At 38.5% G+C, this 25931-nt stretch overlaps 1 protein-coding gene across 14 annotated transcripts in view; it reads left to right on the top strand.

Annotated features, from left to right (window-relative positions):
* The window catches only part of EPHA6 (EPH receptor A6), a 575874-nt gene that overhangs the window by 156574 nt on the left and 393369 nt on the right, over positions 1-25931 (top strand). For 11 of the 14 annotated variants that reach the window (XR_014578284.1, XR_014578285.1, XM_083820701.1 and 8 more), the window contains one exon: positions 21707-22370. Coding sequence is in view for 12 of the 14 variants with exons in the window: in XM_083820701.1 (XP_083676827.1) it covers positions 21707-22370 (664 nt within the window). In the remaining 2 variants the exon portion in view is untranslated. Of the gene's footprint in view, positions 1-12471; positions 12648-12834; positions 12857-12924; positions 13039-21706; positions 22371-25931 lie in introns of those variants that run through there. The other 3 variants (XM_083820704.1, XM_083820705.1, XM_083820699.1) reach the window with 3 other exon arrangements.

The following is a 25931-nucleotide window of genomic DNA, read 5'->3' as shown; positions in this document are numbered from 1 at the left end:
GTGCATTGGTTTATTGAAATATAAAATTTTTGGATTTGTTTTTAAGTTAGTAAAGCAAGCTTGATAGATGAAAGAAACAGACTTATTCTGTCCATGAGAAGTAAGCTACAGAAGAAGAATAGTGGCATCCTAAACTGTAAATCTTATTTTTTTAAAAAAAGCCTATGAATATTCAAGAAAACGGTTCAAGAATATCTTAGTTTGTGTGGATTTTGATGTCTTTGGCACATGATTATATCCTTCACTACAGCTGTCCTGTGCTACTGAAGAAGTATCAATGAACTGGAAGGCCTGGCAATAAGTAAGCAACTATAATCTCTGTATTGACACTTCTATTAGAATCTACATACATGGCACAGGGACCTTTTATAAGGGTAACTCACCAGGTGATGTGCTTCCTGAAAGTACCTTTGGAGATCCAGAATTAGAGGCAATGTGGTTGGCTCTCAGCTCTTCAAATGTTCAAGGGCATGTAGGTTCAAATTAAGTAGCTCTGGAAAAGTGCAGCAGTTACATCAGGACTATGACCAATGATAATATTCAAAACAAGTCCCGCCTAACTTAAAACAAACAAAAAACAACAAAACATTCAAGACAGTCTGATTTGGTACTATGCAAACTGAAAAATAAATGATTGGAATATAAGTAGTTGCAAAGTATTTGTAAGTAGCTACTGCTGTGCAGAAGTCATCTGGCACAATGGCAGTTTCTCTGTTTTCTTAAGGAATGAGTGACATTTTGGGGTGTGTACTTAGAAAATCAGCCCTGCAAATTTTTCAAGCTTTAAATTATACTCTAGCATGCATACAATATTTTGGTTCCTATGCTCACTCGTTTTCTCCTTTAAAATGTTTTAATTAGCACAGGATGCTTTAATACCTAGCGCAATATTTCCCAAGCTATTTGTCTGCAATAATTTTTGTGTACGTGACAGAATTTGTTAAGCTTATGATCTTATCTGTCACGTAAGTTAAAATACCTCAAACTGAGATTAAAATACAGCTGTATAATATTCCTTATATTTAAAGTAGGGGGAAAAAAAAAACACTAAATGCCATGAGCAGATTGATGAAAAGGTTAAAAATGGAGGGGCTGCCTAGAATTGATGTCTTATTCCTCCTGTGATTTCCCCAACAGACTTCATTTGGGGTGGGGGAGCCAGTTTTGTCTATATTATCAAAGATTACTGGAGCTCTTTGTGTCTTTAAAGCATAATAGCTATTTCAACACTCTAATGTTGAAAGTAAGCAAAAAGTATCTTGTAAAAAATGGAAGAGCAAGCTCATGGGGCTTAGCATATATTAGATATTGCATGCAGTGCTATTGATTCGTGACATTTTATAGCATAATTGTTGGTATTTTTGTAGAGCATTTCGGCAGAACAGCAATTATGCAGGCCAAATATTCTGTCGGAAAATATAAGTTAAGTTGCTGGGGAAAAAAAGCAAGAACCTGTATAATTTACTCATTGCTGTTTCCAGCAAAACTTTATTTGGCAGCAGTATTAAAAACAGCATAGCTCTAAGTAGCTGCTACATCGTTCAGCCTGAAGTACCTGCTCATTTCTACACAGCAAGGAAGGTCCTGTAAACAGTACAACCCCAAAGGAGAGTTTCTGCACCCAGAGGTTTTAAAATTACTTCTTATGTGGCTGCCAAAGAATAAAAGACATTTTGTGAACTCTGTAGGAGAAAAAAAAGCATGGACAAAATGCATCATTGAAGACAAAAATAAAAACTTAAGTTCTTGATTTCAAAGATGCCAAATGTTTCTTTCCCAAGTAAGCTTTTTTTTGCTAATTTTTCTAGCTCTGTATTTAAGCTTCCCAGCAGAGGCTCTGCAGTCAGCTCAGGTGATTAACTGTTGTTTTGCATACAAGAGTTTGTTTTTATTTTACTGTTACATTCACTGCATTGATTCTGATCTTACCCATCATCCTGGCCTTCCCTCACCTGCCAAAATCCCACAAACAGGACAACTGTTTAATTATAAGTGTTCAGTACCAATGTGCTGAGGTAGTAGTGGATGGAAGAACACCTTTGTGTTGTTCTAAACCGCCTGTTAAGATGGACTGCAGGGAACACTAGGCTGGTGAGGGTCAGCATTGTCCCCTCAGATCCTCAAGATGGAGGCTGACCATGGGCAGGAAGCAACTGGGGAGGTGGGAGCTTGTGCTCTGAAAGGCTTGTTAAATTGGATTTCTTCTAGATCTGCACATTGTGGTCAAGGGTCTGCTTACAATGCTGGTGATATTTGCACCTACATGCAGGGGCAGCTTTCGTGGAAGACTACCATGGCAGATTTTGTGGGAGGCTTTGAGTTGTGCTCAGCAACCTCAACACCAGTGGATGGAGCAAGGGATTTGCTCACAGCAAATTTTGCATTGCCAGGCAAATCGCCTTGTTCCTGGTCCTGCTGTGAATGTTAACGCTATACCCTGTGAAGTTTTTGTGGAAAACTGGTAGGGAGGTAGAGCTGGATTTTCTGGAAGGGGCAGGGAACTAGGACATTGGGCAGAAAAATTGTAGAGTCTGGCTGTGTGATTTATTAGAAAACTGTCTTTTTGGTTACCTGATCTGTCAATGTTCACAAGGTTGGGGTCTGTATATATAGTTTTCCTGTATAATGCTGAAATCATGAAACATTCATGAAAAATTTGTGAAAAAGAAAGGGGATGGAGCTCTTAGTAGCTGACTGTATAACCTCTTGATACTTTGGCAGCAAAGATTGCATGCCAAGAAACTGCTGCTGCACCAGTACCACACCTTTCTCAGTTGTGCTGTTACAGTTTACTGTAAATCATTGCTGAGATAATTAAAAATAACTTTTTGCCATAGAAGTGCAATTAAAAAAGAACAGCCAGTATTTTGAAGTATTTTGGCTTGTGGAGCAGTCCCTGACACAGCCCTTTTTTCAGCCCAAAACAATTGAACTGCTGTGAACTGCAGAACAGTGGCAGGAAGAAATGGTGTCACAAGTTAATGGTATGGTAGGGGTAGAAACAGAATTTGAAAGTCTTGGTCACAAGCAATATATCATTAAATATCAGTCAGAAGATAGTTCCAAGGATGACCTTCAGAGCATAACTTGGAAGAAATGTAAGTAGCAGGAAGTGGAGTTGATGGACACCCAGAATGAGAGAGAAGACTTGAGGAGTATGGAGTAGCTCTGAGCCCTCAGACACTATCAAGTGTTGAAGGGTCAGCATTATTGACATACTATGTACTTACAAGCTCTTGAGTTGACACAAATCTTAACACTTCCTAGTCCCAGTGTGAACTTTCTGTAGAGTAGTGTGGTTTTCTTCTTGCTGGGACAACATATGGGTAAAAATTAAATTCGGTCTTTATAGTAAATAGCTTATCCTATTGAACAGAAGCTGCTAAAGTGACTTTCACCTGAAATTTTTCGGTGTTTTTTTTTTTTTTCATTTCAAAATCCTAAGTCCAAATGCCTCTTTTGCATATACAAAGTTTATGTAAGAATATGCATGCAGAGCAAAGAATTAAGAAATCTGCAAAGATATTGGGTACCTGTATCAGATTTTAAAGAAATGTGTTCTGTATAAAGTCAGATATAGAAATCCCATTTCATTTTCTTTCTAGAAAGAGAACAAATTAAGCCCTAATCTTGCAGAGTGTAATGAATTTACATGTATTTTTACTAGCTTGAGGCTTTAGTATACGTGCTTTTTGCTATTTACATACCATAAGTGTCAGGTTTGCATCTAACATTCATTGTTCATTTTTCAATTCATTGTTCAATTGTTCATTGTCTTTCTTCTGTTTTGATTAATCTACTAGTTTTGTGGCTGCTATGCTAAGATCAAGTTTTCTACAAGTTCAAAACAATAACCTGTACAGCAGCTGAGTACAAAAATACTGACAACTGTGTTGCTCTTTCATTCTGCATCCAATTCACATTGTCCACAAAACTTCAACTGACTGTTCTTACCTGCAACAATTATAAAAGGTGAGCTTTAGGGAACTTAGCTTACCTGAATTGTCTGAATAACCAGATAATTAGTTTCTGAAAACTAGTGTGATTATTTTCAGTAACCAGTATTTAATACTGGAACTGGAATGTAAGTGTAGATTATTGTTATTTATTTTTCAAATACATGCTTTGTTTTCCTGTTGTTGCTGGCAAAACTAATGAAACTTTATATAAAGTTGGATGGAAGTATATTAAACTACCCTAGCTTGCTATATATTATGAGCTGTTGCCAGAGCTCATTAGAAAACAGACACACAAATGTACCTAAGTACATTTATTTAACATACCTGCTTCAAAAGATGGCTGAGAAATTGTGAAGGAATTGCAGGTCAATAGTGTACAAAAATCAGTTTACACAAACAGTTTTCCTTTTGACCATCCTCCATCTCAGGTTTGTGCAGAAGAGCAGTATACTGCATCTCATACGTAAGTACAGTATTAGGTACTACCACATAGTTTCTAGCTGGGAACTGCCTGGCCAGCACTTCCAGGTTTATCTGAATGTAAACTGAGATAACGTAACAACTTCCCAGCAAAAAGTTTACAAGGGCTAGGGAGAAGTTTTGCTGTGTTTTGGAAGGGGAGGGTGGGGGCGATGACTTGAACTTATAAGCACACCGTGCTCTAGGCAAGTACTTACCTTCACAGAAGGTACTGAGACTATGATTAGCGGATAATATAGTCCAGAATGTTTTGCACATGCATTTTTGGAACTGCACTATATACACAAGTCTCTTGAATCTGACAAAAAAAGGACAGAAATCTTGAGACTGATTCTCATGAGAATGCGTAAGAGTTTTGTATTGAAGATGGGGTACAGAAGAAAAATGCAATTCGTGTGTATATATATATATAAACCTATGCAGTAAAAATAACGTATCCATTTTTATACAAATTTGACAGAAATGTTCTATTTCAATTAATCATACCCAATTATTGTCTGTCTACTCCTGTCTATATGGTTGCGACTGACAAAGAAAGAAATGTGCTGAGGAATGACAGTGTGATTGCCAGTGTCTGGGTTATATGCTTCTTTTCTACCTCCTGTGGGTTGTCTGCATTCTCGAAGTCTCAGTCCCTCGCTCCTTTACATGAGGAGACCTGAAGTTCCCTATCTGCTTCACTTTTTAAAAGCTTCAATTTTTTTCCTCCCCAAATAATCCGGGTTTGTGGGGAGAGGATGTGTTCCCAGGTCTTGTCCCAAATGCAAAAAGGTCAAAGAGTTGAGGAAGTTTTGAAAGCTGTGAGTTCATACCTGTAAGAAGGGAGAATTGCTGCTTTTGATTTCTTTTTGTATCGTCACTAGTTGCAAATTCAGCCTTCCAGTGTGATCATATGCTAATAAGTCATTTTGTAAGGGAACTGGAAGCCTTATGTAGTCATTATTCTGCAATCATGAAAAGTAGGCAATAATGAATGAACATCAGAGAACTAATAAACAATTATCATAGTAATTTGATGTAATAGTTTATATACTCAACAGTATGATAGATTTTTTTTTTTTTTTACAGAATGTTAGGGATTGGGAAGGGACCTTGAAAGATCATCTAGACCATGTTTCTTTTAAATATAAATTATGAGGCAGACTAGCATTCTAAAAGCCTCTATTTAGCTCTGCTACTAAGAGCCAGAGTTGTGGACACTTCCTGAAGACCACCTCTTAGACTAAATACTATGCTAGGAGACCAGCTGCATCATATAGCATAGTGGAGATAGTAATTGCTGTGGTCTGTAGGATACTTCTTGGAGTGAGAGTGAAATAGGAAGATACAAACTGAAGTTCTTGTCCTCCCTTTTCCTAGATTTTTGGTTCTTGTGGAACCTCTTAACTTCTACAGCATGGAATTTTTCTGTGGTTCATGACTCCCAAATCTGAGTTGAACTGCTTTCATCCCCTTGCCCCTATGAATGCTCTGACTTTCATATTCTAGAGAACTGGAAGCTCTGATAAAAACATAATTAAAGTAACAAAAATGACAATATCTTGTGTTTTTATAGCAAAAATTTAGCTTAGTGTATAATATCTATAAACCTATTTGCTTTTTTGGTTGCCATGTGTTCAATGACCAGATAAGATAGTCATGGAGCATCTTAAATGGTGTGAAAACCTCCACTGATGTAGAAGTTCTAAATAAAACTCTAATCTTCCTAGTGCCCTTCCTTCATAAAAACAAAAACCAACACAAACACATGAAGACCTATGCCAAAAATCTGTTACTCCTTTTTGCTGCTCAGAAATTGCATGCCTAAATGAGTCTTATTTTTGCATTGAAAGGACATCATGCTGGCAGGCAATGTATTAAGTAGGTACATTGGGCTAATATCTCAACAATTCTGTTCAACTATAATGTAGTAGAGTTCTCATGTGGGAGAGATGCTTGTGACAACTGAAAGGCAGTTTGGGGGGGGGGGAGCATGCTAAGAAGTGTGATCTTTCTTTTGGTGAATGATAAAATGAACCTGATATCTAACTTGACCTGCAGTTGATGGTCCCTGAATGCCCACAGCTGTCATGAATTGTCATTAGCTGGTGGATGCTCTGCATGGCTGTAAATCAGCTTATCTACAGTGGGGTCCAAATATGTCTCTAGGTTTCTGACAGGTGAAATAAGACTCCTTGTACTTGAGGAAGTCAGTTGCTGCTATTGCAATTGCAAAATCTGGAAAATGCAAAGATTATTATAGGTCATGACAGTAAGAAGCAATGACGTTATGTTAAAAGTTATCAATATACTTTTAAAAATCTCCTGGGGTTAAAAGCAAATGAACATGTCGTGTTTAAATATCTTTGCCGTAAATAGTGTACTTTTAAGATGAAAACTATGTGGCTCAGGCTTGACATCCTTTGTAAAACGTGATGTTCTTGAGCACTCAAATTTTCACAGAACTAAGACTTGTAGTTCATGTGTTTCTTGATTATTTTTTCTTTTGAGGGGAAGGAAAGTTTGCATTGCTACATATTTTATTTTTTTTTACTATCTTCTGTCTTTGTCTTGCAGTCTTCAGATATTTATAAATTCCTTAGAATGTTGTACTGGATAGACAAGACACGTGGTACACAGCCTGTGGTCATGAAGACGTCTGGGGAGGGATTGCAATGTAGTCACATGTTGACTTCTATCAACACTAACTTGCATAGGACAGCGAGGAGGATTTTTTTTTTAAATCAACCCCTACTTTTAGTTTGGTGTGCAACATAACTGCAGAAAATGCTTAGCAGTTGAAGATTGTGATAGTTAATGCTGCAGCTAGAAAGGTATTTTTATAGGACTGTAAGTCTGAAGAAGCTTCAAAATCTTTGCCATAAGAGTGCAGTGAAGATGCTTTCATTAGGCATCACATTCAGTGGGAGTAAAGCATTTGATATGGTGGAATACTACTACATCTTATTTTTTACTTCTATGTTCAACCCATCCCTTCAAACAGATAAAAGACAAATGATGTTTATGCCTCCATCAATCAGTGACAAATGGTTTCCTTGAAACTGCAGCTGACTTTCTCAGGACATGCTCCTAACACAGAATGCCCTGTGAGTGATGCCTCATCTTACAAACAAGGCCCTTTTGGACAACCAAAGTTCGTTAGTCTTATCTTAGGGTGAATTATTTGTTCTTCTAAGAAAACAATGCTTACTGAACTAACAATAGAGCAATAGAAGATAAATCTCTTCACCTCGCACTGTATATTTTTTTCCCTTCAGAAACTGGAACTACAGACTTCTGAGAAAATAATTACTGAACACCTCTGCATATCACAGGGAGTTATTCATTAAATCAGTACCTTCTAGCTGTTCCCTAAACTGGGTGAACCTGAAGAGATTGCAAACCTATGTAAGTCGATAGACTGGCCTACTCCATCAAATATACAGATATGAACAAATCAGTACTCAGTACCTACCCATGTGATTCAAAGTTGTGCATGCAACAAAGAATAGATGGGATCTATTTTACACAGTTTATGAATAAAGTTTATGAAAAAAGTTTATGAAATTTTATTCTAAATAAACCAAGATACAGTAAAATGTTTCTCTTTTACTCTTATTAAATTTGCCACAAATCGATTTACAAAATATCTTTGTTTTTTATCTAATTAAAAGCATGGGCAATGAGGATGGGGGAGGCTGAAAAAGCACGTGAATTATTCATTATCATAGCTCATATCTCTTATTCAGCCATAGCAGGAGAATGGACCACTGTGTAGAGAAGAGGAAATGGATGAGCAGGTTGCTCTGACACTGGACTCGACTCCAGTGATTTTTTTTTTCTCTATACTGGTTTATATATACATCATGATAATAAGAGCTTGATGCTTCCTCCTTTTGTTAACTCAGACATGGGATGAGCACCAGGGAAGGGTAGCAAGTTGTTTTCCTCCAGTAATTTAAAATGAGTATGGTTGAGCTTAGACTCCCACAGGAGACAGTACTATACAAGCTCTCAGTAAATATGCAATTATTTGGGAAGCATGAACAAACTGATTTGCTGGAAGACACTGGCGATTGTTTTATTTTCCTTTCTTTTACCTTTTTGTTTTCTTCTGTTTCTGCTTTGGAATTCCAGACTATATGGATGAGGCTGGTATGCTCATCTGAGAATCTGTTACTCATATTGCAGGCTTCTGAATTTCATTTCACGTATTTGTTTCTAAACATATTCTGGAGACCAGGTTAAACACATTTCCAACCTCTAATGGAAGTTAGCCTGCAGAATTTCTATGCTCCAGACTGATTTGACTGAGAAAGTATCTGAAGCTGTAATGTATGTATCTAGAATGTGTGAATAAGCTTAGGAACTGAAAGCAAATAGACTGTGCTGCTGCTTAGCTTATTCAGCTTACTACCCTTCCAGTAATTAGTTCTCCTGCTCACCTCTCAGATTTTACTTCCAGAACTTCTGGGTATAGTTAAACAGTGGGATATGATGCCATTCCTTTTGGCATTCACTTGAGTGTATCAAGATCCCCTGCAAGCCAAGTAATAGCAAGTTAACTGTCCCTATAATAATTCCTATGTCTCTAATTGAGGTCATTCCCCTTTTGATACTGATTTTTGCAAATGGATAAGCAGCTTGGAAATAAAATGAAGTAATGAATTATGTTATTGGTACACAGTGGTAACACATTAGCGTGATGATGATCACACAAAGTGATCAATGAAAGATGAACATCTTCAGTTGTTCATCAGCAGTTTGGTAGCAGGTGTTTCAGCCTGCCACATGCCATGGGAGCAGGCTCGGTTTCACACAGCAGCACAATAGTCAGAGAGAAATGATGGGCAGTTCTGAAGGAGCCTGTCAGCAATGTGCTTGAAGGAATATTGTTGTGCCACAGTGAAGTTTAAGTGCCACTGCTTCAGTTCACGCAGGTGAGCGTGGTGTCAGATAAAAGGCATCCACACCGATACAGCAAGCTCTTCATTACTATAACTTGCAGCGCATGCTGGTAAAAATCAGTGATCTGTCACTTTACCTTCCTCTAATTATCTTTAGTTTTGCTTCTTTAGTTTTATGTCTTAGTTTGAATTAATGTGTTAGTGTTTGTAAGGCTTTTCATCTTTGGACTGCTTTATATAGCTGCTTTGTGTAATTATTATTCTTAATTGTTTCCGTTTGGTATAGTTTCAATTAAAACCACTAATTGACTAGTACTAATTCAATAAGAAGCAGAAATGGCAGGACTTTCAAATTTTTTTTAAAGCTCTAGTGACTTCCCTGAAGAATCAAGGAAAGATGGGAAGAAGCAATGGTTAGATACTCTTATGGGTTTTACTTCATCGGTATTAACCCCATTGATTGCTTGCTAATTGCAGTAACTTAAATGTGCCAATGCCCATGTAACAATAGACTCTGAGATCCACCAGATTTTGATGGGAAAGCTTAAGTATTTGTACAGTTTTTATTGTCATTGGAACTAAAATGCTTTCTTTGAGCTATTATTTAGGAAATAAAAATGGTAAACTCTGAGTTATGCTCTGGTATCTGTGTGCACATAGCCAGGACCTTTTTGCTGTGATTCTATAGTATTTATTTAAAGCTCTGTTTCTTAAAGAGTTGAAGGCAAAAGAGCGTCTTCCCAGTGCTGAAGGAGAATTTCAAATACTAAATTGAAGATTCAAAGCCTGAATAGTAAGTAAAAGGGAAGTAATATTTGAAACTCTGTGCGTTTAACTCACCTTTATGATTTGATGCACTACATTATTTTGTAAGGTGTTGACTGGTAAAAAGCAGTCAGTTATTTAAGTCATAGTACTGCATGCATTAAATCATGAGCAGGCAAGGTCAGTCTCAGACTGAGGACTTGATCTTTTGTACCAACTGTCTCTCCCTGCCCTGACAGTATTCTGGCTTTTCAGGTGGCCAAAACAATGTGAGGGGCTGAGGTCCATGGGAAGTAGGGATATGGCAGGAGAGGAGGCTGCAGACCAGCTCCAGTACCATGAGGCTTGTTGGGTCGAATTCAGTACAGTACAGACATGGCTGCACTGAGCTGGTCATAAATGATGAAGATTAACAGGTGGCTTCTGAATTTGTACAAGTCTCTGAACTAGAGACACTGTAAATGTAGAAATTATTCATGTTTTTTTTGTAAAGGTCTCTTCCGCTCTGTTATTCTTTCTGTTCTTAGTTAATCCTGCAAGTCTCATTCAGACAAGTGAGGATTGCCAGCTTCTTGTTCTCATTAGCCTGCCAGCATCAGCATTGTTCATCATTTTGTTTCAGCACAGGACCTCTGTTTTTCCTGGCAGCATCCTTGATAATTGTCTTATGATCAGTTGAATCAGCTCTATTCTAGTAGCAGATACCTGTAAAATGTCATTATGTGTACATATTCTTAGCTTCCTGACCTCTGTTTTACAAAAGAAATGGCCCAGGACCCAAAGATGGCACACAAGCAGATTTTGAAGGGCATGCTGCTGGGTTGAGAGCTAAGATGCACAGTATCTGGAAAAGGAGCTGACTTTCTACTCTCACTTTCCATTCAATTCTGAATACAGTGGGAGTGTTGCATTACATAGGGATAAAGATGCCTCTGGAAAGGTGATCAGCAGTGCTTTTACCACAGTATTGTGGCATCTCTCACCTCCTGCTGAGGTTTTACTATCATCTCTCGTTTAAAAAGAAAATTACACCCTGGCATGCTATCCTTGCAGACTCAAGTCATTGAGTCTTTACAGTTCATAACATGTTCAGGAAAACAAAGACATTGTTCCAGAGTGCTGAGGAGAATGGCATTTTATAAGCTAGTGTTTGGCTTCAATTATGCATTGGTTTGCTATAAACAGTCTGTATGTGTATGTGTACGATTTTGTTTTTTCATTTTCCTATATAGCCCTTTTCCAATACTGCTTTGCCTTCCTATGGTCTAAAATGGAAGGGAACATGTATTATTACTTCAGACTTCTGTTTAACATTTTCTCTGTGGTATACAAACAGCAGAAACATCTCTCCATGGCTATATTTTTCCTTGATGCATTATGACACCGCTTATATGTTGGTCACATGGATTTACTGCCTCGGTAGTTTGAGCGCCTATCAGATAAGGTACTTTCAAACAAAATTATGTTTCTTGGAGTTTGATCTTTTCTAGTATATGTGTAATGGTTCATGTTCAGGATGTGTGACTCCCTTTCCCTTCTCAAAGGCCCACAATGTTTTCTACAAAGCTCAACCAGGGCTGCCCTGTTTTGTCATCTTGTCCCGATGTTCCTACACTGGCTAATCCACGAGTGGCAGGCTGTTGAAGTTTTACGGCTGAAGGTTGTCTCACTTGGATTCCAGGGTTCATCTCCAAAACCTCACCAGATTTCATTCTCATTTGCCTGAAGAAAACATTTATATGCACCATAGTAACTTTCAGGGTGAAGGAAGGCTGAATCATTTGGAGATGCTCATACTTGCACTTGTTCTAGTACTCAGTGCTTCATGTAAATAACAGGGAGGTGACTTGCCATTTGGGGTTTTAAATTTTAAGTGCATTAACAGCTTTCTGCATTATCCTGGCTACTTCAGCCATAGAATAAATGCTCTGCAGTCCAAGACCTATTAATGCTTGTATTTTGAGAACCAAAACAGGCTAAATAATCTGCCACTTTCCATCCTATATTCTCTTGTTTAACTTTCCTAATTATTCTTTTTTTAAATTCAGGTTTTGCTCTTCCCTTCCAATTACATTTACTTCTACAGATTTTGAGAGGTATGCCACTGACTGTCATAGGCTCCTATATGCTGCTGCCCACGTAGAAAACTGTTGTCATCTTTACCCCTAAACTTGGGTCACAATTACAGTTATGGTTCTACAGAGCTAACCTAACGTGTCTGTGTGCATTCCTTAAGCGACTTTAAATTGGCACGGTTTAAATGTAAGCCTTGGTTGAGGCAACCGACTTTGGAGGAACAAAGTCTGCGGCCTGCAGGAGTTCCCTGCCCCGAGACTGCCCCAGGGCACGGCCGTGGCAGCCATCCTGTGGTGGTGGCAGCAGCGGCTGCCCCAGCCACTGGAGTCACAGTGCGGCAGCTGGCACGGAGGGTGGGCTGCACGGAGGTGGGGTTCTGCTGGCTCCACCAGGGAGCGGTGGTGTTGGCCTACCCAAAGGACATGGGCTCTCCGAGCTCTGCACCCAGCACAACCGAGGCAGCTCCCCAGACAGAGCCCAGGTAGGAAAGTGCTGCTACCCAGGTGTTGGGCTGTGGGGTGTGCTCTACTTTTATGGTGGTACAGGAGCACCTGTGGGAGGTGTGCCTGTGTGGAGGAGCTGCTCCACCTAGCGACAGAGCTCCTGCACCAGGTGAGGGGGCTGGGGTTATTAGCCTAGAGAAAAGGAGGCTCAGGGGAGACCTTATCACCTTCAACAACTACCTCAAAGGTAGCTGTGGGATGGGGGTTGGCCTCTCCTTCCAAGCAACAGGTGATAGAACAAGAGAAAATGGCCTTAAGTTGTGCCAGGGGATGTTCAGGTTGGACATTGGGAAAAGTTTCTTCACTGGAATGGTTGTGAAGCATTGGAACAGGCTGCCCAGAGAAGTGGTGGAGTCACCATCCCTGGAGGTATTCAAAAGACATGTAGATGTGGTGCTTAGGGATGTGGTTTAGTTATTGATAGACTTGGCAGTGCTAGGGTAACAGTTGGACTTGATGATCTTTGAGGTCTTTTCCAACCTAAATGATTAAGTAGTTTAATTGCTGTTCTGTTTTGCTAGCTATGCAAACTTGGTGGGAAACGTATGGATAACTGAGATTGTCTGCCTTTTTTTCTTTACAGTAATTTTGTTGGTTTCTGTAATATTCCTTAAACTCGATGTTTTCATTGTAATGTTTTAGTTGTGAACTATGCTTTAAGATGTTTATTTTCTAAGAACATTAAGAGAATTTTTCTGCAATTCTGTTACCTAGTATAGCTGTTTCTGCTTGAATGTCACTACAGCAGCCAGAAGTTCAAATCTGCATTTGTAGATGGCAGTCAGCAACTTTGCATGCCAAGTGCAGGTCCTCTCTTTTGCTTTCTAGCTTAGACCTCTCTGATCCCACTTCTGTGGAGATCATCTCACTGGAGACAGTGTAAGGGAATTAAAAAAAAACAACTTTTAAAACTCTTTATTTTTATGATTCAATTTGTTTCCATGGAAATAGGATCAACAAGATTGTCAGGAACTAACAGCTGAAAGTGAGAATTCACTTGTAAATTTTTGCAGACTCCCATACTGCAAATACTGATACCGAAAACAAGTAATAAAATCTTCCATTAAATGACAATAATAGAAGAACCAATTAAAATTTTAGGGAAAAAAAATGCCATTTCCTTTTTCTTCTCCTATTTGGATATAATAATTGCTTACTGAACTGTTTTTGGGTACAGAAGTTACCTGTACATGTAATTTTCTTCAGGCTGCTGCTATCCAAAGAAACAGCTTTATATAATGAACATAGTCATACTTTTTATTATTAGGGATTTGACCTGTTCGAAATGGACATCTGTGATTGAGGGATATATGTCAGAAAACCCCATCACTTTTTTTTCAGGTTCCCTGAGTTTTCAAATGCCAGCCTCCGTTTTTGTGTAAGAAGTAACTGACAGTTACATTTCTGAATTACCTAGTTCTCTGATACCTTCGAGAGACCTCTTTAGCATGACCCTTATGTATTTTGTTCATTGATTTAGAAAGGAAAGCTTTCTTCTGTTGCCAGATATGTAATACAATTTATGACCTTTGAGGACTTGCCTTTATGTGTTTTCCTAGTCAATTGCAGAGTGGCTGAAGTCAACAGGTTTTATTCCCTAATCTATTATTGCATGTTGTTTTCAGGCACTGCTTTTTCCTTCAGTTCTCCCCCGAATGCAAAGCTAGGATTTATCCATACATATTTTGCTCAACATCAAAGGATTTGTGTAAAATATTTTACCCAGGGGTCCTATTGTGTACTTAGTATGTACATATATCTGAATATGCTGCACACCACCACCTTTCCTTGATAGGGAATGAGCTAAGATACACTGGTTAGTCATTTGTAAGTGCAGAACCCTTGTTTTTTAAGGAATTGTCCTTAGAGTAAAAAGGTTAATGAGAAAAGTGAGGGAACTTTCTAGCCTGGGAAACAAAATGTGCGGAACTCATAAGGTCGGATGGTCTCTTCTATTCCTTACCTTACTGAGTAAGGGCTTGGGCCTGAGTAACTGGTGTCCATGCATTTTTCTTTGAATACAGTAAAATGTCAATAAAAATAATCTCGAGCTGTGCAGGATACTAAAACTGCCATCCTAGATTACATAGCTACTGCTGGGATCAGTGCCTAAATAACTGTTATCTGAGATTAAGAACCCACTATTAATTCATCAGTCTGTGACAACTTGTGGGAGAAGTGTCTTCCAGTACGTGTGAAGTTATCTAGATATCAGACCACATAAAATAGACATCTTCAACTGCTTGATGCAACTATTCGTATTAATTGGAAAAGCTTTTTACTGTGGAGTTTGATATAAAAATAAAATATTGTAGTGTATCTTTCACATACAAATAGGGCTTCTGCTGCTAAACTGTGAGAATCTGCTTGGCCTTGTTTCCAAATAAATTGCAGAGTGGAGATTGCAAACGTGGGAAGTAACAAGGCTCCAGTGACACAATAGAGAAAAGCCTATAGTACAGGTCTCCACGTGAAAAAAAGATGCACTCTTGTTGGTTCTGGTGCAGTGCCATGAGTTCTCTCTGCTTCCCACGTGCAGTACCTGGAACTGGAAGTCAAAGATGAGCTACAAATTGCTGTAGGAACACACAACCTTCCAAAGCCACCACAGGGTGCTGGGAGACAGCAACAGGGTGGACTAGAGTCAGAGGATGTCCTGAATTGGAAGAGACCCACAAGGATCATCAAGTTCACTAAGGGGGTGGTCAGGCACTGGAACAGGCACCCCAGGGAAGTGGTCAAGGCACCGAGCCTGCTGGTGTTCAAGAAGCATTTGGACAAACAACACTCTTCAATAACTATGGTTTAGTTTTTAGGTAGGCCTGCGTGGAGCTGGGAGCTGGACTCAGTGATCCTCGTGGGTCTCTTCCAACTTGGGATATTCTGTGATTCTCCTGATTACACATGGGTCCATCCAAAAATCAGATCATGTGCCTGAGAGCATTGTCCAAACCCTTCTTGAACTCTGGCAGGCTCGGTGCTGTGACCACTGCCCTGGGGAGCCTGTCCCAGTGCCCGACCACCCTCTGGGCGCAGAACCTTTCCCTAACACCCAGCCTGACCCTCCCCTGTCCCAGCCTCATGCCGTTCCCTCGGGTCCTGTCGCTGTCCCCAGAGAGCAGAGCTCAGCGCCTGCCCCTCCGCTCCCCTCGTGAGGGAGCTGCAGGCCGCCATGAGGCCTCCCCTCAGCCTGCTCTGCTCTGGGCTGAACAAACCCAGGGACCTCAGCTGCTCCTCAGACATCTTCCCCTATGGACCCTTCATCATCTTTGTTGCACTTCTTTGGATGCTCTCTAATAGTTTTACATCCTTAATGACTAGTATCTTCTCAGTCTTTTTTTTTCCTGTGTTCCCCACATAAATCTACTTCTCAGTATGGCTAGTACTGGGCAAATCATGCCAGTGTTCAACTGAACATCTCTTAAATAGTACACTCTGACCATGATAATGCCTCACTTAAGAGGCCAACTGTGGTTTAAAGATAATAGTCAAGATTCAGATGTTGTTGAAATAACCGTCACGTCTTCAGGGAAGTAATGACTACTTCCATCACACTGAAACTGGTCTGCTATGTTTACTCTTCTGTAGAATGCTATCATTAAAACATTTCCTTATGAAAAACTAATGTTTAAAACTAACATTCAATATGTGAAACGCAGTCTTTTTTTGGTAATGTTCATGGTTCATACAGCCTTTAGTATAACCTACTGACTTTTAATAAACACCTCTTGCTGATTTTTAAATCTAAGTATAGTATTTGATTTTTGCAAATCTGTAGTATTTAGCTTAGGAAAAATAAATAAAGGGGGAACACTTTGAAACCAAATGCCAGTATTATAGCTAGAACAAGATTGAAATCAGGTCATTTGCTTTTTATGGTGTTCTCTGTACAGCTGTTAAATATTAGCGATGTTCTAAAAGGAAACAGATTGTAAAGTAGTTTGTAGAGATATGAAAACAGTTGAGATTTTCATCTAACTCAAGTCTTAGTGTGGCTTGTAGCCTTATCTCATACCTTGTACTTGAAAAAATGTAAGGATTATTTGTCATATTCTCTCCTGATCTTCAGATTCCATGTTCATCTCTTTCAGTGATATTTACTCCTGCTTTATGCCACAAGTAAAAGTGAAATAGAATCTCTTATTGGTTTCACTGCTGGTTACAATGTTAAAATAGAATTTTGAAATCTTTTTTTCCAAAATGTTTTTTTTTTCAACTCCTTTATTGCAAGTCCTGGAACTTCATCAGTACAAACTAACTTTATCCTGCTACTGTGTCCATCAGTATTACCAGGTTTGTGTGATTTGAAAGGTAAAAAATGTGCTGAAAAATTTCAGAAGTATGCAGTACACTAGGATGCCAAGAGACTCAGTTTGAAGGTAGTCTCAGCTGTCATCTTGTCAAAATGCCACAGCTTCTGCCACCTCTCATGCATGTCAAGTTAAGTGTTCTGGGAGGAGCTACAACATTCTAGTGCTGACATTGCCAGTAAGATATTTCTATTTGCTTTTAAGGTCTAAGAGAAGAATAATTTTGCGTAACTGAAGGCATAAAATGGTTTGGGTTGGAAGGGTCCCTTAAGGATCATCCAGTTGCAAATCCGCTGCCAGGCAGGGACACCTGCCACTAGACCAGGTTGCTTCAAGCCCCATCCAACCTGGCCTTGAACACCTCCAGTGATAGGGCATCCACAGCTTCTTTGGGCAGCCTGTGCCTCACCACCCTCTGAGTGAATAATTTCTTCTTAATATGTAAATCTACTGTCTTTTAGTCCCCCTTGTCCAATCACTACACTCCCTGATAAAGTCTCTCCCCATCTTTCCTATAAGATAGCTATAACATGAAATACAAAAGAAAACAAGTGCATATTTAGTAAATTGTTCAGCTTCTTTGTTGCACTGAATTTAACTACTTTTTTTAATATTTCTTGGCTGTCGTGGTGGGGGAGGAATGCTTTTTTAAAAATTAAAAGCAGATTGTATTTCACCAAGGAAGAATGTGTCCTTGTCAGAGATTATCATAGACTGAATTCTGTCCGACTTCTGATGTTGACATTTTGAGGTGGTAGAACTTGCCTCATTTGCACTTAATATCTAGGAATAGTAATTAAGATCATGCACCAACAAGCTCACAGCTGTATTTATAAGCGTAACGTATGCAGTATGTCTCAGTACAGTGGTTAGGTAAAACGTTAGATGTTAAAATTTTTTGAAAATATTTTTTGTATGATTAGATTATTGCTCAGTATTTTTGCAAATGCTTCTTTTAAATATTTTTTATTGCCTAATGCATCAATTTTCACAAATTGGAAATTGTCAGTAGCACAGCTCAGAGCACAGGGGAAAGGCACAGGCATGGAACATGTAAGATCTGCTTTGAATAAACTGAAGCACTGCCCATGTTTGATGAACTCCTCTTGTTTTAGTCTTTGAAACCTGTTATTGAAATGCTGAAACTTTGCTTTCTTACATAAGTAGTAGATTTATATTATTAACAATATGGCTAGCAGCAAACTTTGGGGCTTTAATTTTTAAGTTCAACTCAAGGTATTGATTCAAAGTGAATATATAAATATTTCTGAAGAGAATTTCATATTAGGGGAGAATATGTTGCGATTTTTTTCTGTAATATTCTTAAGAGACAGTAGTATATTGAGGCTTTTTTTTGCTTTAATCTAGTTTATTCCAGTTCTGAGGACTGTTCTCCATTTTAAAAACTATGTTGTCATCCTACCTATTATACTTTTATTCTGATTATTAATTTTTTGCTAGAGATCTTTCTGAAGCCTGTTACACATTCTCCTTTTAATGTGGTTTGATATACAAATTAAGAAAACTTCTTACACTTTTCGAAACATCTACATTGTGGTTATATTTGTATAATGCTTAAACTTATGGGATGTGTTTTATCTATGGAGAAAAAGCTGCTATGTCCTTATCTCATTTAACGGATATGGTAGGCATGATAGGGATCGACAAGTGAGAGATTCTTCTATTTCTCTTTTAAAGAACCTCTACTGGCAAGATTTTAAGGCTTGGAGCTATGTATTTTAATTAAACACTTTTTTCTTTTCTAAATCCTCCATGGCTGTGGAATCTTGAGTTAATTCAAGCTGTGTGCATTCATGCTTGGCAAAAGGGAAGAGACCTGGCCCATCAGAGTGTGGAAGTCCCCTTTTCCTTTCTGAAAGCCAAGATCTACTTGGGATATTATGTACTGCTTGCTGCAGGGTATATTTTAATCATATTTCAAAATCCCAAATTGGGAGCAGTGGCACTGTGCTAACTAGTCCTCTGTGACACAACTTTGACCAAATCTGAATTTTTTCTGATGTTGCCATAAATGATGAAGTAGCAGCTTTGTCCTTCCTGAATGTGTGCCAAACTCGGAGGTCAAAAGCCTTTGGCAATGTAAAAATCCCATGAGGTAGCAGAACATTTGACAACCATTGGTTATTGTCTGGTTATCGTATAAAAGTATGTTTTTTGTTTTTTAAAATAGCCTAGCCTGAAGGTCCTATTACTCTTGCTGCAACTGGGAGATGGAATTCCAAAAGTGGTTGCCAGTAAATACTTTGACTTACCCTATCCTGTCCACCCTATCAGGCTGGATATCACAGAAAGGTTTTTCACCAAGAGGGCAGTCAGGCACTGGGACAGGCTCTCCAGGGCAGTGGTCACAGCACCAAGCCTGCTGGAGTTCTGGAGTTCAAGTGTTTGAACAATGCTCTCAGACACGTGTTCTGATTTTTTTTTTTTTTTTTTGGGGGTGGGGGGGGGAGTTTGGTTCTTTGGGAAGCCAGGAGTTGGACTCAGTGATCCTTGTGGGTCCCTTCCAATTCAGATATTCTATGATTCAATTTTTCTGGATAGTTCCTAGGTACGCACTCCAGTGACTAGGAGTCCCACTCCTCTGGTCAGTTCTGGCTCCACCTGGAATTCCTTGTTCCACTTTGAATTTCAGGCTAGTGGAGCTACGGGTTTGGGGATTTTTTTCTGCTACTTCCACCACAATGGGTCAGTTCACTCTTACAGGAGGTGTACTTCCCTTCTACCCTTTTTTTTTTTTTCTTTTTTACGGAAAGATTGTGTGAAAGGTCTTGGAGATGGGAACAACCTCTCCCAATTCCATATAGAAACCTTACTTGTTCTTGAAACTTAGTTGGCCTCACTTACTAGTTTTCTACATATTTATACGGGATTTTTCCTGTGTAAATGTTCATGTAGGCCTTGAATCATCTGATGATCGGGATTTTACTGAAAATGAACACTTGACTTGTAAGTAATATCTTCCTCTTCCGCAGAAAAAGATGAACAAATAATCGTTCTTTTCACCGTGATTCTAAATGGTACCCTTTTTTCCTTTACTTTTATTGTTATTTATTACTTTGCTCTAAAAAATATAAACTAAACTCATACTTCCTGTATTTTCTCAATCTAGTAGACCGAGGGCCAACCATTACCTTCTTTGTAATGTTGAACTAGGTAGACACAGAAAATTCTACTGCTTAAGTAGTCGAAATGCATCTTCAGAAATCTAGCTTTAAAGAATAAAATATATATATTGATACTGTGCATATTACAAGAGAAGAATTTGTAGGGTGGATGTATTACTGGACTATAGTATTTGAATTCATGTTTGAATGATGACGTGTAAGGTCCTTATCTTGCTATTGTACTCACAATTGCATGTTACGGGTAATTTGAACATGTGCTTTGACATGTTTTGTATGTACACCTCTATATACTTAATAGAAAATTTTAAAATGCTGTACTGTGATTTAACCAAAGTAACTGCAAAGATGAGAAAGTTGGTCAGCTTTTCAATTCCTAACTGCTTTCTCAATTTTAAGCTCATTTCTTTTTAGTAGGCAAGTAATCTTAAATGTGTATTCATAACTGATGTGTTCCAAGTATGCTAAGCCATGAACATGAATAGCATGTATTTTGATGTTTTATAATGTTATCATAGTCTGGCATTTTAAGTGATATTTATCAATAAGCCAAAACCCCATTCATTACATTAGTTTACATTTAGAATGCCATAAGAGAACAGTATGTCCAAAAGGCCACACTAAAACTTCTTGTGGGACAATATTTCTGGACACAGAACTACAACTTTGCTGTCTTTTTATAAGAAGACACTCATGTTTAGTGGTATATTGTTGTTGGTGGAAAGCTGGCTCAATTTTGTTGAAGATATTTTGGTGTTGTTGGTAATCCTTTATGGTAGCATATTATGTATTGAATTAGGCATTCAGTAATTTTTAATGTTTAGCATGTGAATAGCTTTTCATAGATGTGTTTTTGATTTCTGAGCTCTTTAGCTACAATGATGAAACTTAACAACAACAACAACAACAACAAATTCCTACTTTAGCTCCTAACTGTAAGACAGAAAATTTGTAAGGGTAAAGAGATAACATGATACCTGTGGCAGATTTATTTTTCTTATAAAAAGAAATAAGTGTAATACAGAGCCTATGGGCCAGAAATGTAACATCTGTCTGTACAATTTGCTGTGTCGACAGTGAGTGTAAGGCAGGACAGTCTGTACATGTACCTCAGACCCACCAAGTTGAAGTGGCTGCATCCCAGCTGCTGACCGCTGCAGGCGCTTGGCCTGTGCAGTGCTCCTGAGCAGTGGGAATTGCTTGGAGGACTGCTGGAGAACCAGCCCACAAGCGTGCCAAATGGGACCGTTATAGGAAATTTTTCAGCACAGGGGATTGAAACAGATGCCCAGGAATATTTTCAGGTGTATTGAATTTACCACTAGAACCATAGATGGCCAGTGTGTCTTCTATTGAAGCCACATTAGAGACTTTATTAACAGAAGCTTATTGCAGAGCTTCTGAAAACTGTCGTACTCTTCTGTGGTTGGTATCAGCTTCTAACTATAGTTTTTCCTCTAATCTTTAAGTAAATAATTGTTTTTAACTAGACCATAAATGCAAATACGTGTGTGTCTAGATTGCCTCTGTATATGTATAATTTTTATCTTTCTTGATTTTTATCACAATCTGATTTATTTTCAGTGGGATGCCATAACTGAAATGGATGAACACAATCGTCCCATTCATACATACCAGGTATGTAACGTGATGGAACCGAACCAAAACAACTGGCTGCGAACAAACTGGATCTCCCGTGATGCTGCACAGAAAATTTATGTGGAAATGAAGTTTACCCTGAGAGACTGCAACAGTATTCCGTGGGTACTGGGAACCTGCAAGGAAACTTTTAATCTCTACTACATGGAATCAGATGAATCTCATGGATTAAAATTCAAGCCAAACCAGTACACTAAAATTGATACTATTGCAGCTGATGAGAGCTTTACCCAGATGGACTTGGGTGACCGCATTCTTAAACTCAACACAGAAGTTCGTGAGGTTGGGCCAATAAACAAGAAAGGATTTTATCTTGCTTTTCAAGACATTGGAGCGTGCATTGCTTTGGTCTCAGTCCGTGTTTATTACAAAAAGTGCCCTTTCACGGTCCGTAACTTGGCTATGTTCCCTGATACTATTCCAAGGGTTGATTCTTCCTCTTTGGTGGAAGTGCGGGGCTCCTGTGTGAAGAGCGCTGAGGAACGTGATACCCCAAAATTGTATTGTGGAGCAGACGGGGATTGGCTTGTGCCTCTTGGACGATGTATCTGCAGTGTAGGATATGAAGAACTCGATGGTTCCTGCCACGGTAAGAAAACAATGTTTGATTAAAAGTAGTCTTATGTTATTATATGAACAGTCAATAGCCCATTGTGTCTGGGAAATGTTGCATCACATTTTCAAGGAATGCCTCTTATCCAGAAATAAGCAATATCACTTAAAAATCACTATATTGTTGGTTTCAAAGAAAACAGTTACTAAAGATTATTTTCATTTTGTTGAAGATAGATTTTTGTTGAATTGTGTATATTCCTACAGTGTAGATGTTTATAGGCCAGTTGGTCACCACGATTCCTTTTATAATTAGTGGAGATCAGTGTGTATGTTGGAGCAGATTCTTCTCATCTGTTTTAGATGCATACGTCAGGATGAGATAAGCAGTGATGGAAATGATCTTTTTCCCCCTTTGTTCTCAGAAAGGGAAATTTAGTCACCTAATTCAGACTTAGGTCTTTCCTGTAGGTGCATGAAGATGAAGTATTCACCTGAAGAGGTGACACTGTCATCCATGCTTTGGTGGGTTTTAATGCTTCCATGTGTAATGTGTTATAGAAAATCTGTAACTGAGTTCAATTGGAGAAGTTTGAGTCCCTATTCAGAATTAAAGCAAAAAGTTAACAATAGTCAAAATTGTCATTACCTTATGTCATACTACGTATCTAGTACTGGTGTTTCCCAAAGACTAAGGTAAGAATACAGTAAGCCAAACTGCTGATGAACCGTCAGTGCGTCGGAGTTAGTTGCTGAATGTTGTTTGCCACCTTCTTGTATCTTAAGAGCTCTGTCTTAGAAAAACTGTACTTGGTGATCTCCCTTTAAAACTTTCATGGAGACCTCTCTGTGTGCTGGCATGCGTAGAACAACATAGCACTGCACCTTGCTGTATGACAGAGAGCTAAGGATGTTTCAAATCAAGGCAGCAAATTGAAGTTGGCTACAAAGGGAAATGTATCTTTCCTTATCAGCCTCTCACATTCGTAGGTAGGACAGAGGACACATGCAGGAGGAAAAAGTATGTCTTCTGCAGAATCCAGGTGCTGTTCTTCATTAATCCCCTTCTCTGCCACTCCTGAAAGGCTGGTTGTGTTCGTCAAACCTTGATAATTGGGCTTCATGCGCAAATGGGAAAATTCACGTTATTTCTGTTCATAACATGAATTTCTAACACTTTTCAAGCACAGCACTGGACTCAATATACCCCAATCCTGTGACCTTTTGTGCATTCAATTTGAGACTAACATCTATGGAGAATGTGTGTGTGCTGAGACTTATTTTTCCACCTGCCAGGCCTTCTGAATAGGTGATACTTACTGCTTGGGTAATACTTAATCATAAAAGGCATGCATTTTTTCATGCAATGGAGTTTCGTGGTAGTTGGTTGTTTTGTCAGCTTCAGAAACAGTGTACTAAAGAACACGTGTGCTTTTCAGCATTTTTTCTACCTTTCATAAGTTTCACATAGACTTTTTTTAAAAAAAGATACTCTTACTCTTCACTGTTGTAATGGATTGTAGAGAGAGCCTTAATAGCCATTGAGATACTAACCTGCTTTGGTTTAATTTTGTGTTTTAGCAAAAAGGAAAAAAAAAAAAAGGGTCCATGTCTATAAATTATGCAAGTGAGATTTCTGTTGCCTAAATACTGTGCTCAAGAGCTACTCAGGTTTAAGTAAGCTGTGCAGTGACCTTGAGAGATATAGAATATTAAAAGCATGCTATACGTTGCAATCAGAGAATGAAATCTGCTTACTGTTTGTTGTCTAATCCCGCTGCTGTTAATTATCAAAATATACTCATTGCAAAGTTTTGACAGTGCCATTACTGGAAAGAAATATAATTTTCTACAAAAGGTCAAAAGGTTTCTCTCTTAACGGGATAAGGATTTTCTTCAAGACATTAATACTCGTTGAATTTCTGTCCATTATGCGAGTCATACTCTAGAACTATACAGGAGCAATAAAACCAGCAACCAAAGCCTACATAAAACGTCAGGAAACCATTCTGCTGTGCATTGACTCCACTCATTTATCCAGTTGACTGTACAATCTGCTACTGAACAGGTACCTATTAAATTAAATGGAATATTTAGATGAGTATTCACATCTTACCTTTTTGCCCCGAGAGCAACAGATAACTATTTTAGATGATCATAATCTAATAGAGCTTCTATATATGTTTTGAAATCATTTCCATAGGTGTCTAATATTTTCCTTTCAGTTATATTCAATGTATTTTAATATTAGTACTACTTTTCCTGACAGTTTCTCAACGTTTGTCTTATTTCTTGGTGAATTTAACTTCGCTAATGCCCACTCTCTAGGATTTTGCTTAAGCAGTGACTTAAGAGTTTCTGTCAAGATGGTTGTGTTTCCCTTTGTGCCAAAGCTTGTAGCAGAGATGTGTGCTTGGGTGGCTGCAGATGCATTTTTACGATGTGAATTTTTGAGTATTGTGAACTAAGATCACCAGCTAAGCTGACAGCAGGCTTCCAGACAGCCCTAGCATCCTATTTTGAGAGCCTTGCTTCTAGGCTGAGGCAAGGATCGGAAGTTTGGAGTTAAAAAGATTTGTCACCAATCAATAAATCCTGAACCAACTTGTTCTTACTCATTACATCTTAAAGTACTTGAATGATACTACCTTTCTGTGGAAAGATTGTGAAATTTACGCTTGCCTTTTTTTCATAGAAACGTAAAGGTGAAAAAAAAAACACACCTCTGCATCTATTTATTGATACAATATATTTTATACAATCATCATATATTCTTGGTTCCCTTTCTACCCTGCCAGCCCACCAAATCCAAACCTGAACCCTTTTATCCCTTCCATTCCACCATTACAAGTCTGAACATGGGAAGGGAAGTATTGGATGCTGTTCTCCAGGCTTTTCATAGGCATCCCAATACTGGATGTATTGGAGATAGAAGAGAAGGTTACAGATCAGAACTAATCTGAACTGATTGTCATTATTTTTCTCCTGTGTGACAGTAACTTTTAAGGTAACAGTATATTATTTTGGAATGTCTTCTGGCAAGTAGTTGGGTGGTGGGCAGCATATAGGCTAGCACCTGAATATTTTTCCTACCTCCAAATGGAGTCAAACTTTCAATTATACACTAGTGCATAATTCAGTAAGGAACAGTAAGTTTTTGATGACAAGTATGGCTTATCTATCACAGATCTTAAAAAGTACATCTCTGTATTCAGGAAATACTACGTTGCATTACTACTTCAGTTATATAAATGAGTTGGTTTTATGCATCTCTCTTTGTCTGTGAAACTATCAGTATTCCTGATCCATTGTGTTTGCTTTAAAAGTGTAGTTTCAGAGTGACAGTGCCTGGAGAACTGACAACTGGATTAAAATATCTGTATTTATTAAATGTCTACTTGAATGCATCTAGAACAGTTCAGAGATATGTTGATAGAGGTTTTTTATTGATTTGGGCACTGTCTTGCTTTAGTGAGGTCAATGGAAAAAGTCTTATTGACTGCAAGATGCTCATGGTTATTCATGTATCGTGTACGTTTCTTAGCGGCATAGCCTGGAGGGATAAAAAGCCATATTCTCTGAACTGGTTCTTGGTTCA

Source organism: Anser anser, assembly GCF_964211835.1.
Source record: "Anser anser genome assembly, chromosome: 1".
Classification (NCBI taxonomy): Eukaryota; Metazoa; Chordata; class Aves; order Anseriformes; family Anatidae; genus Anser; species Anser anser.
The sequence above is the reverse complement of the archived record's forward strand: the minus strand, read 5'-3'. Positions and strand labels throughout refer to the sequence as shown.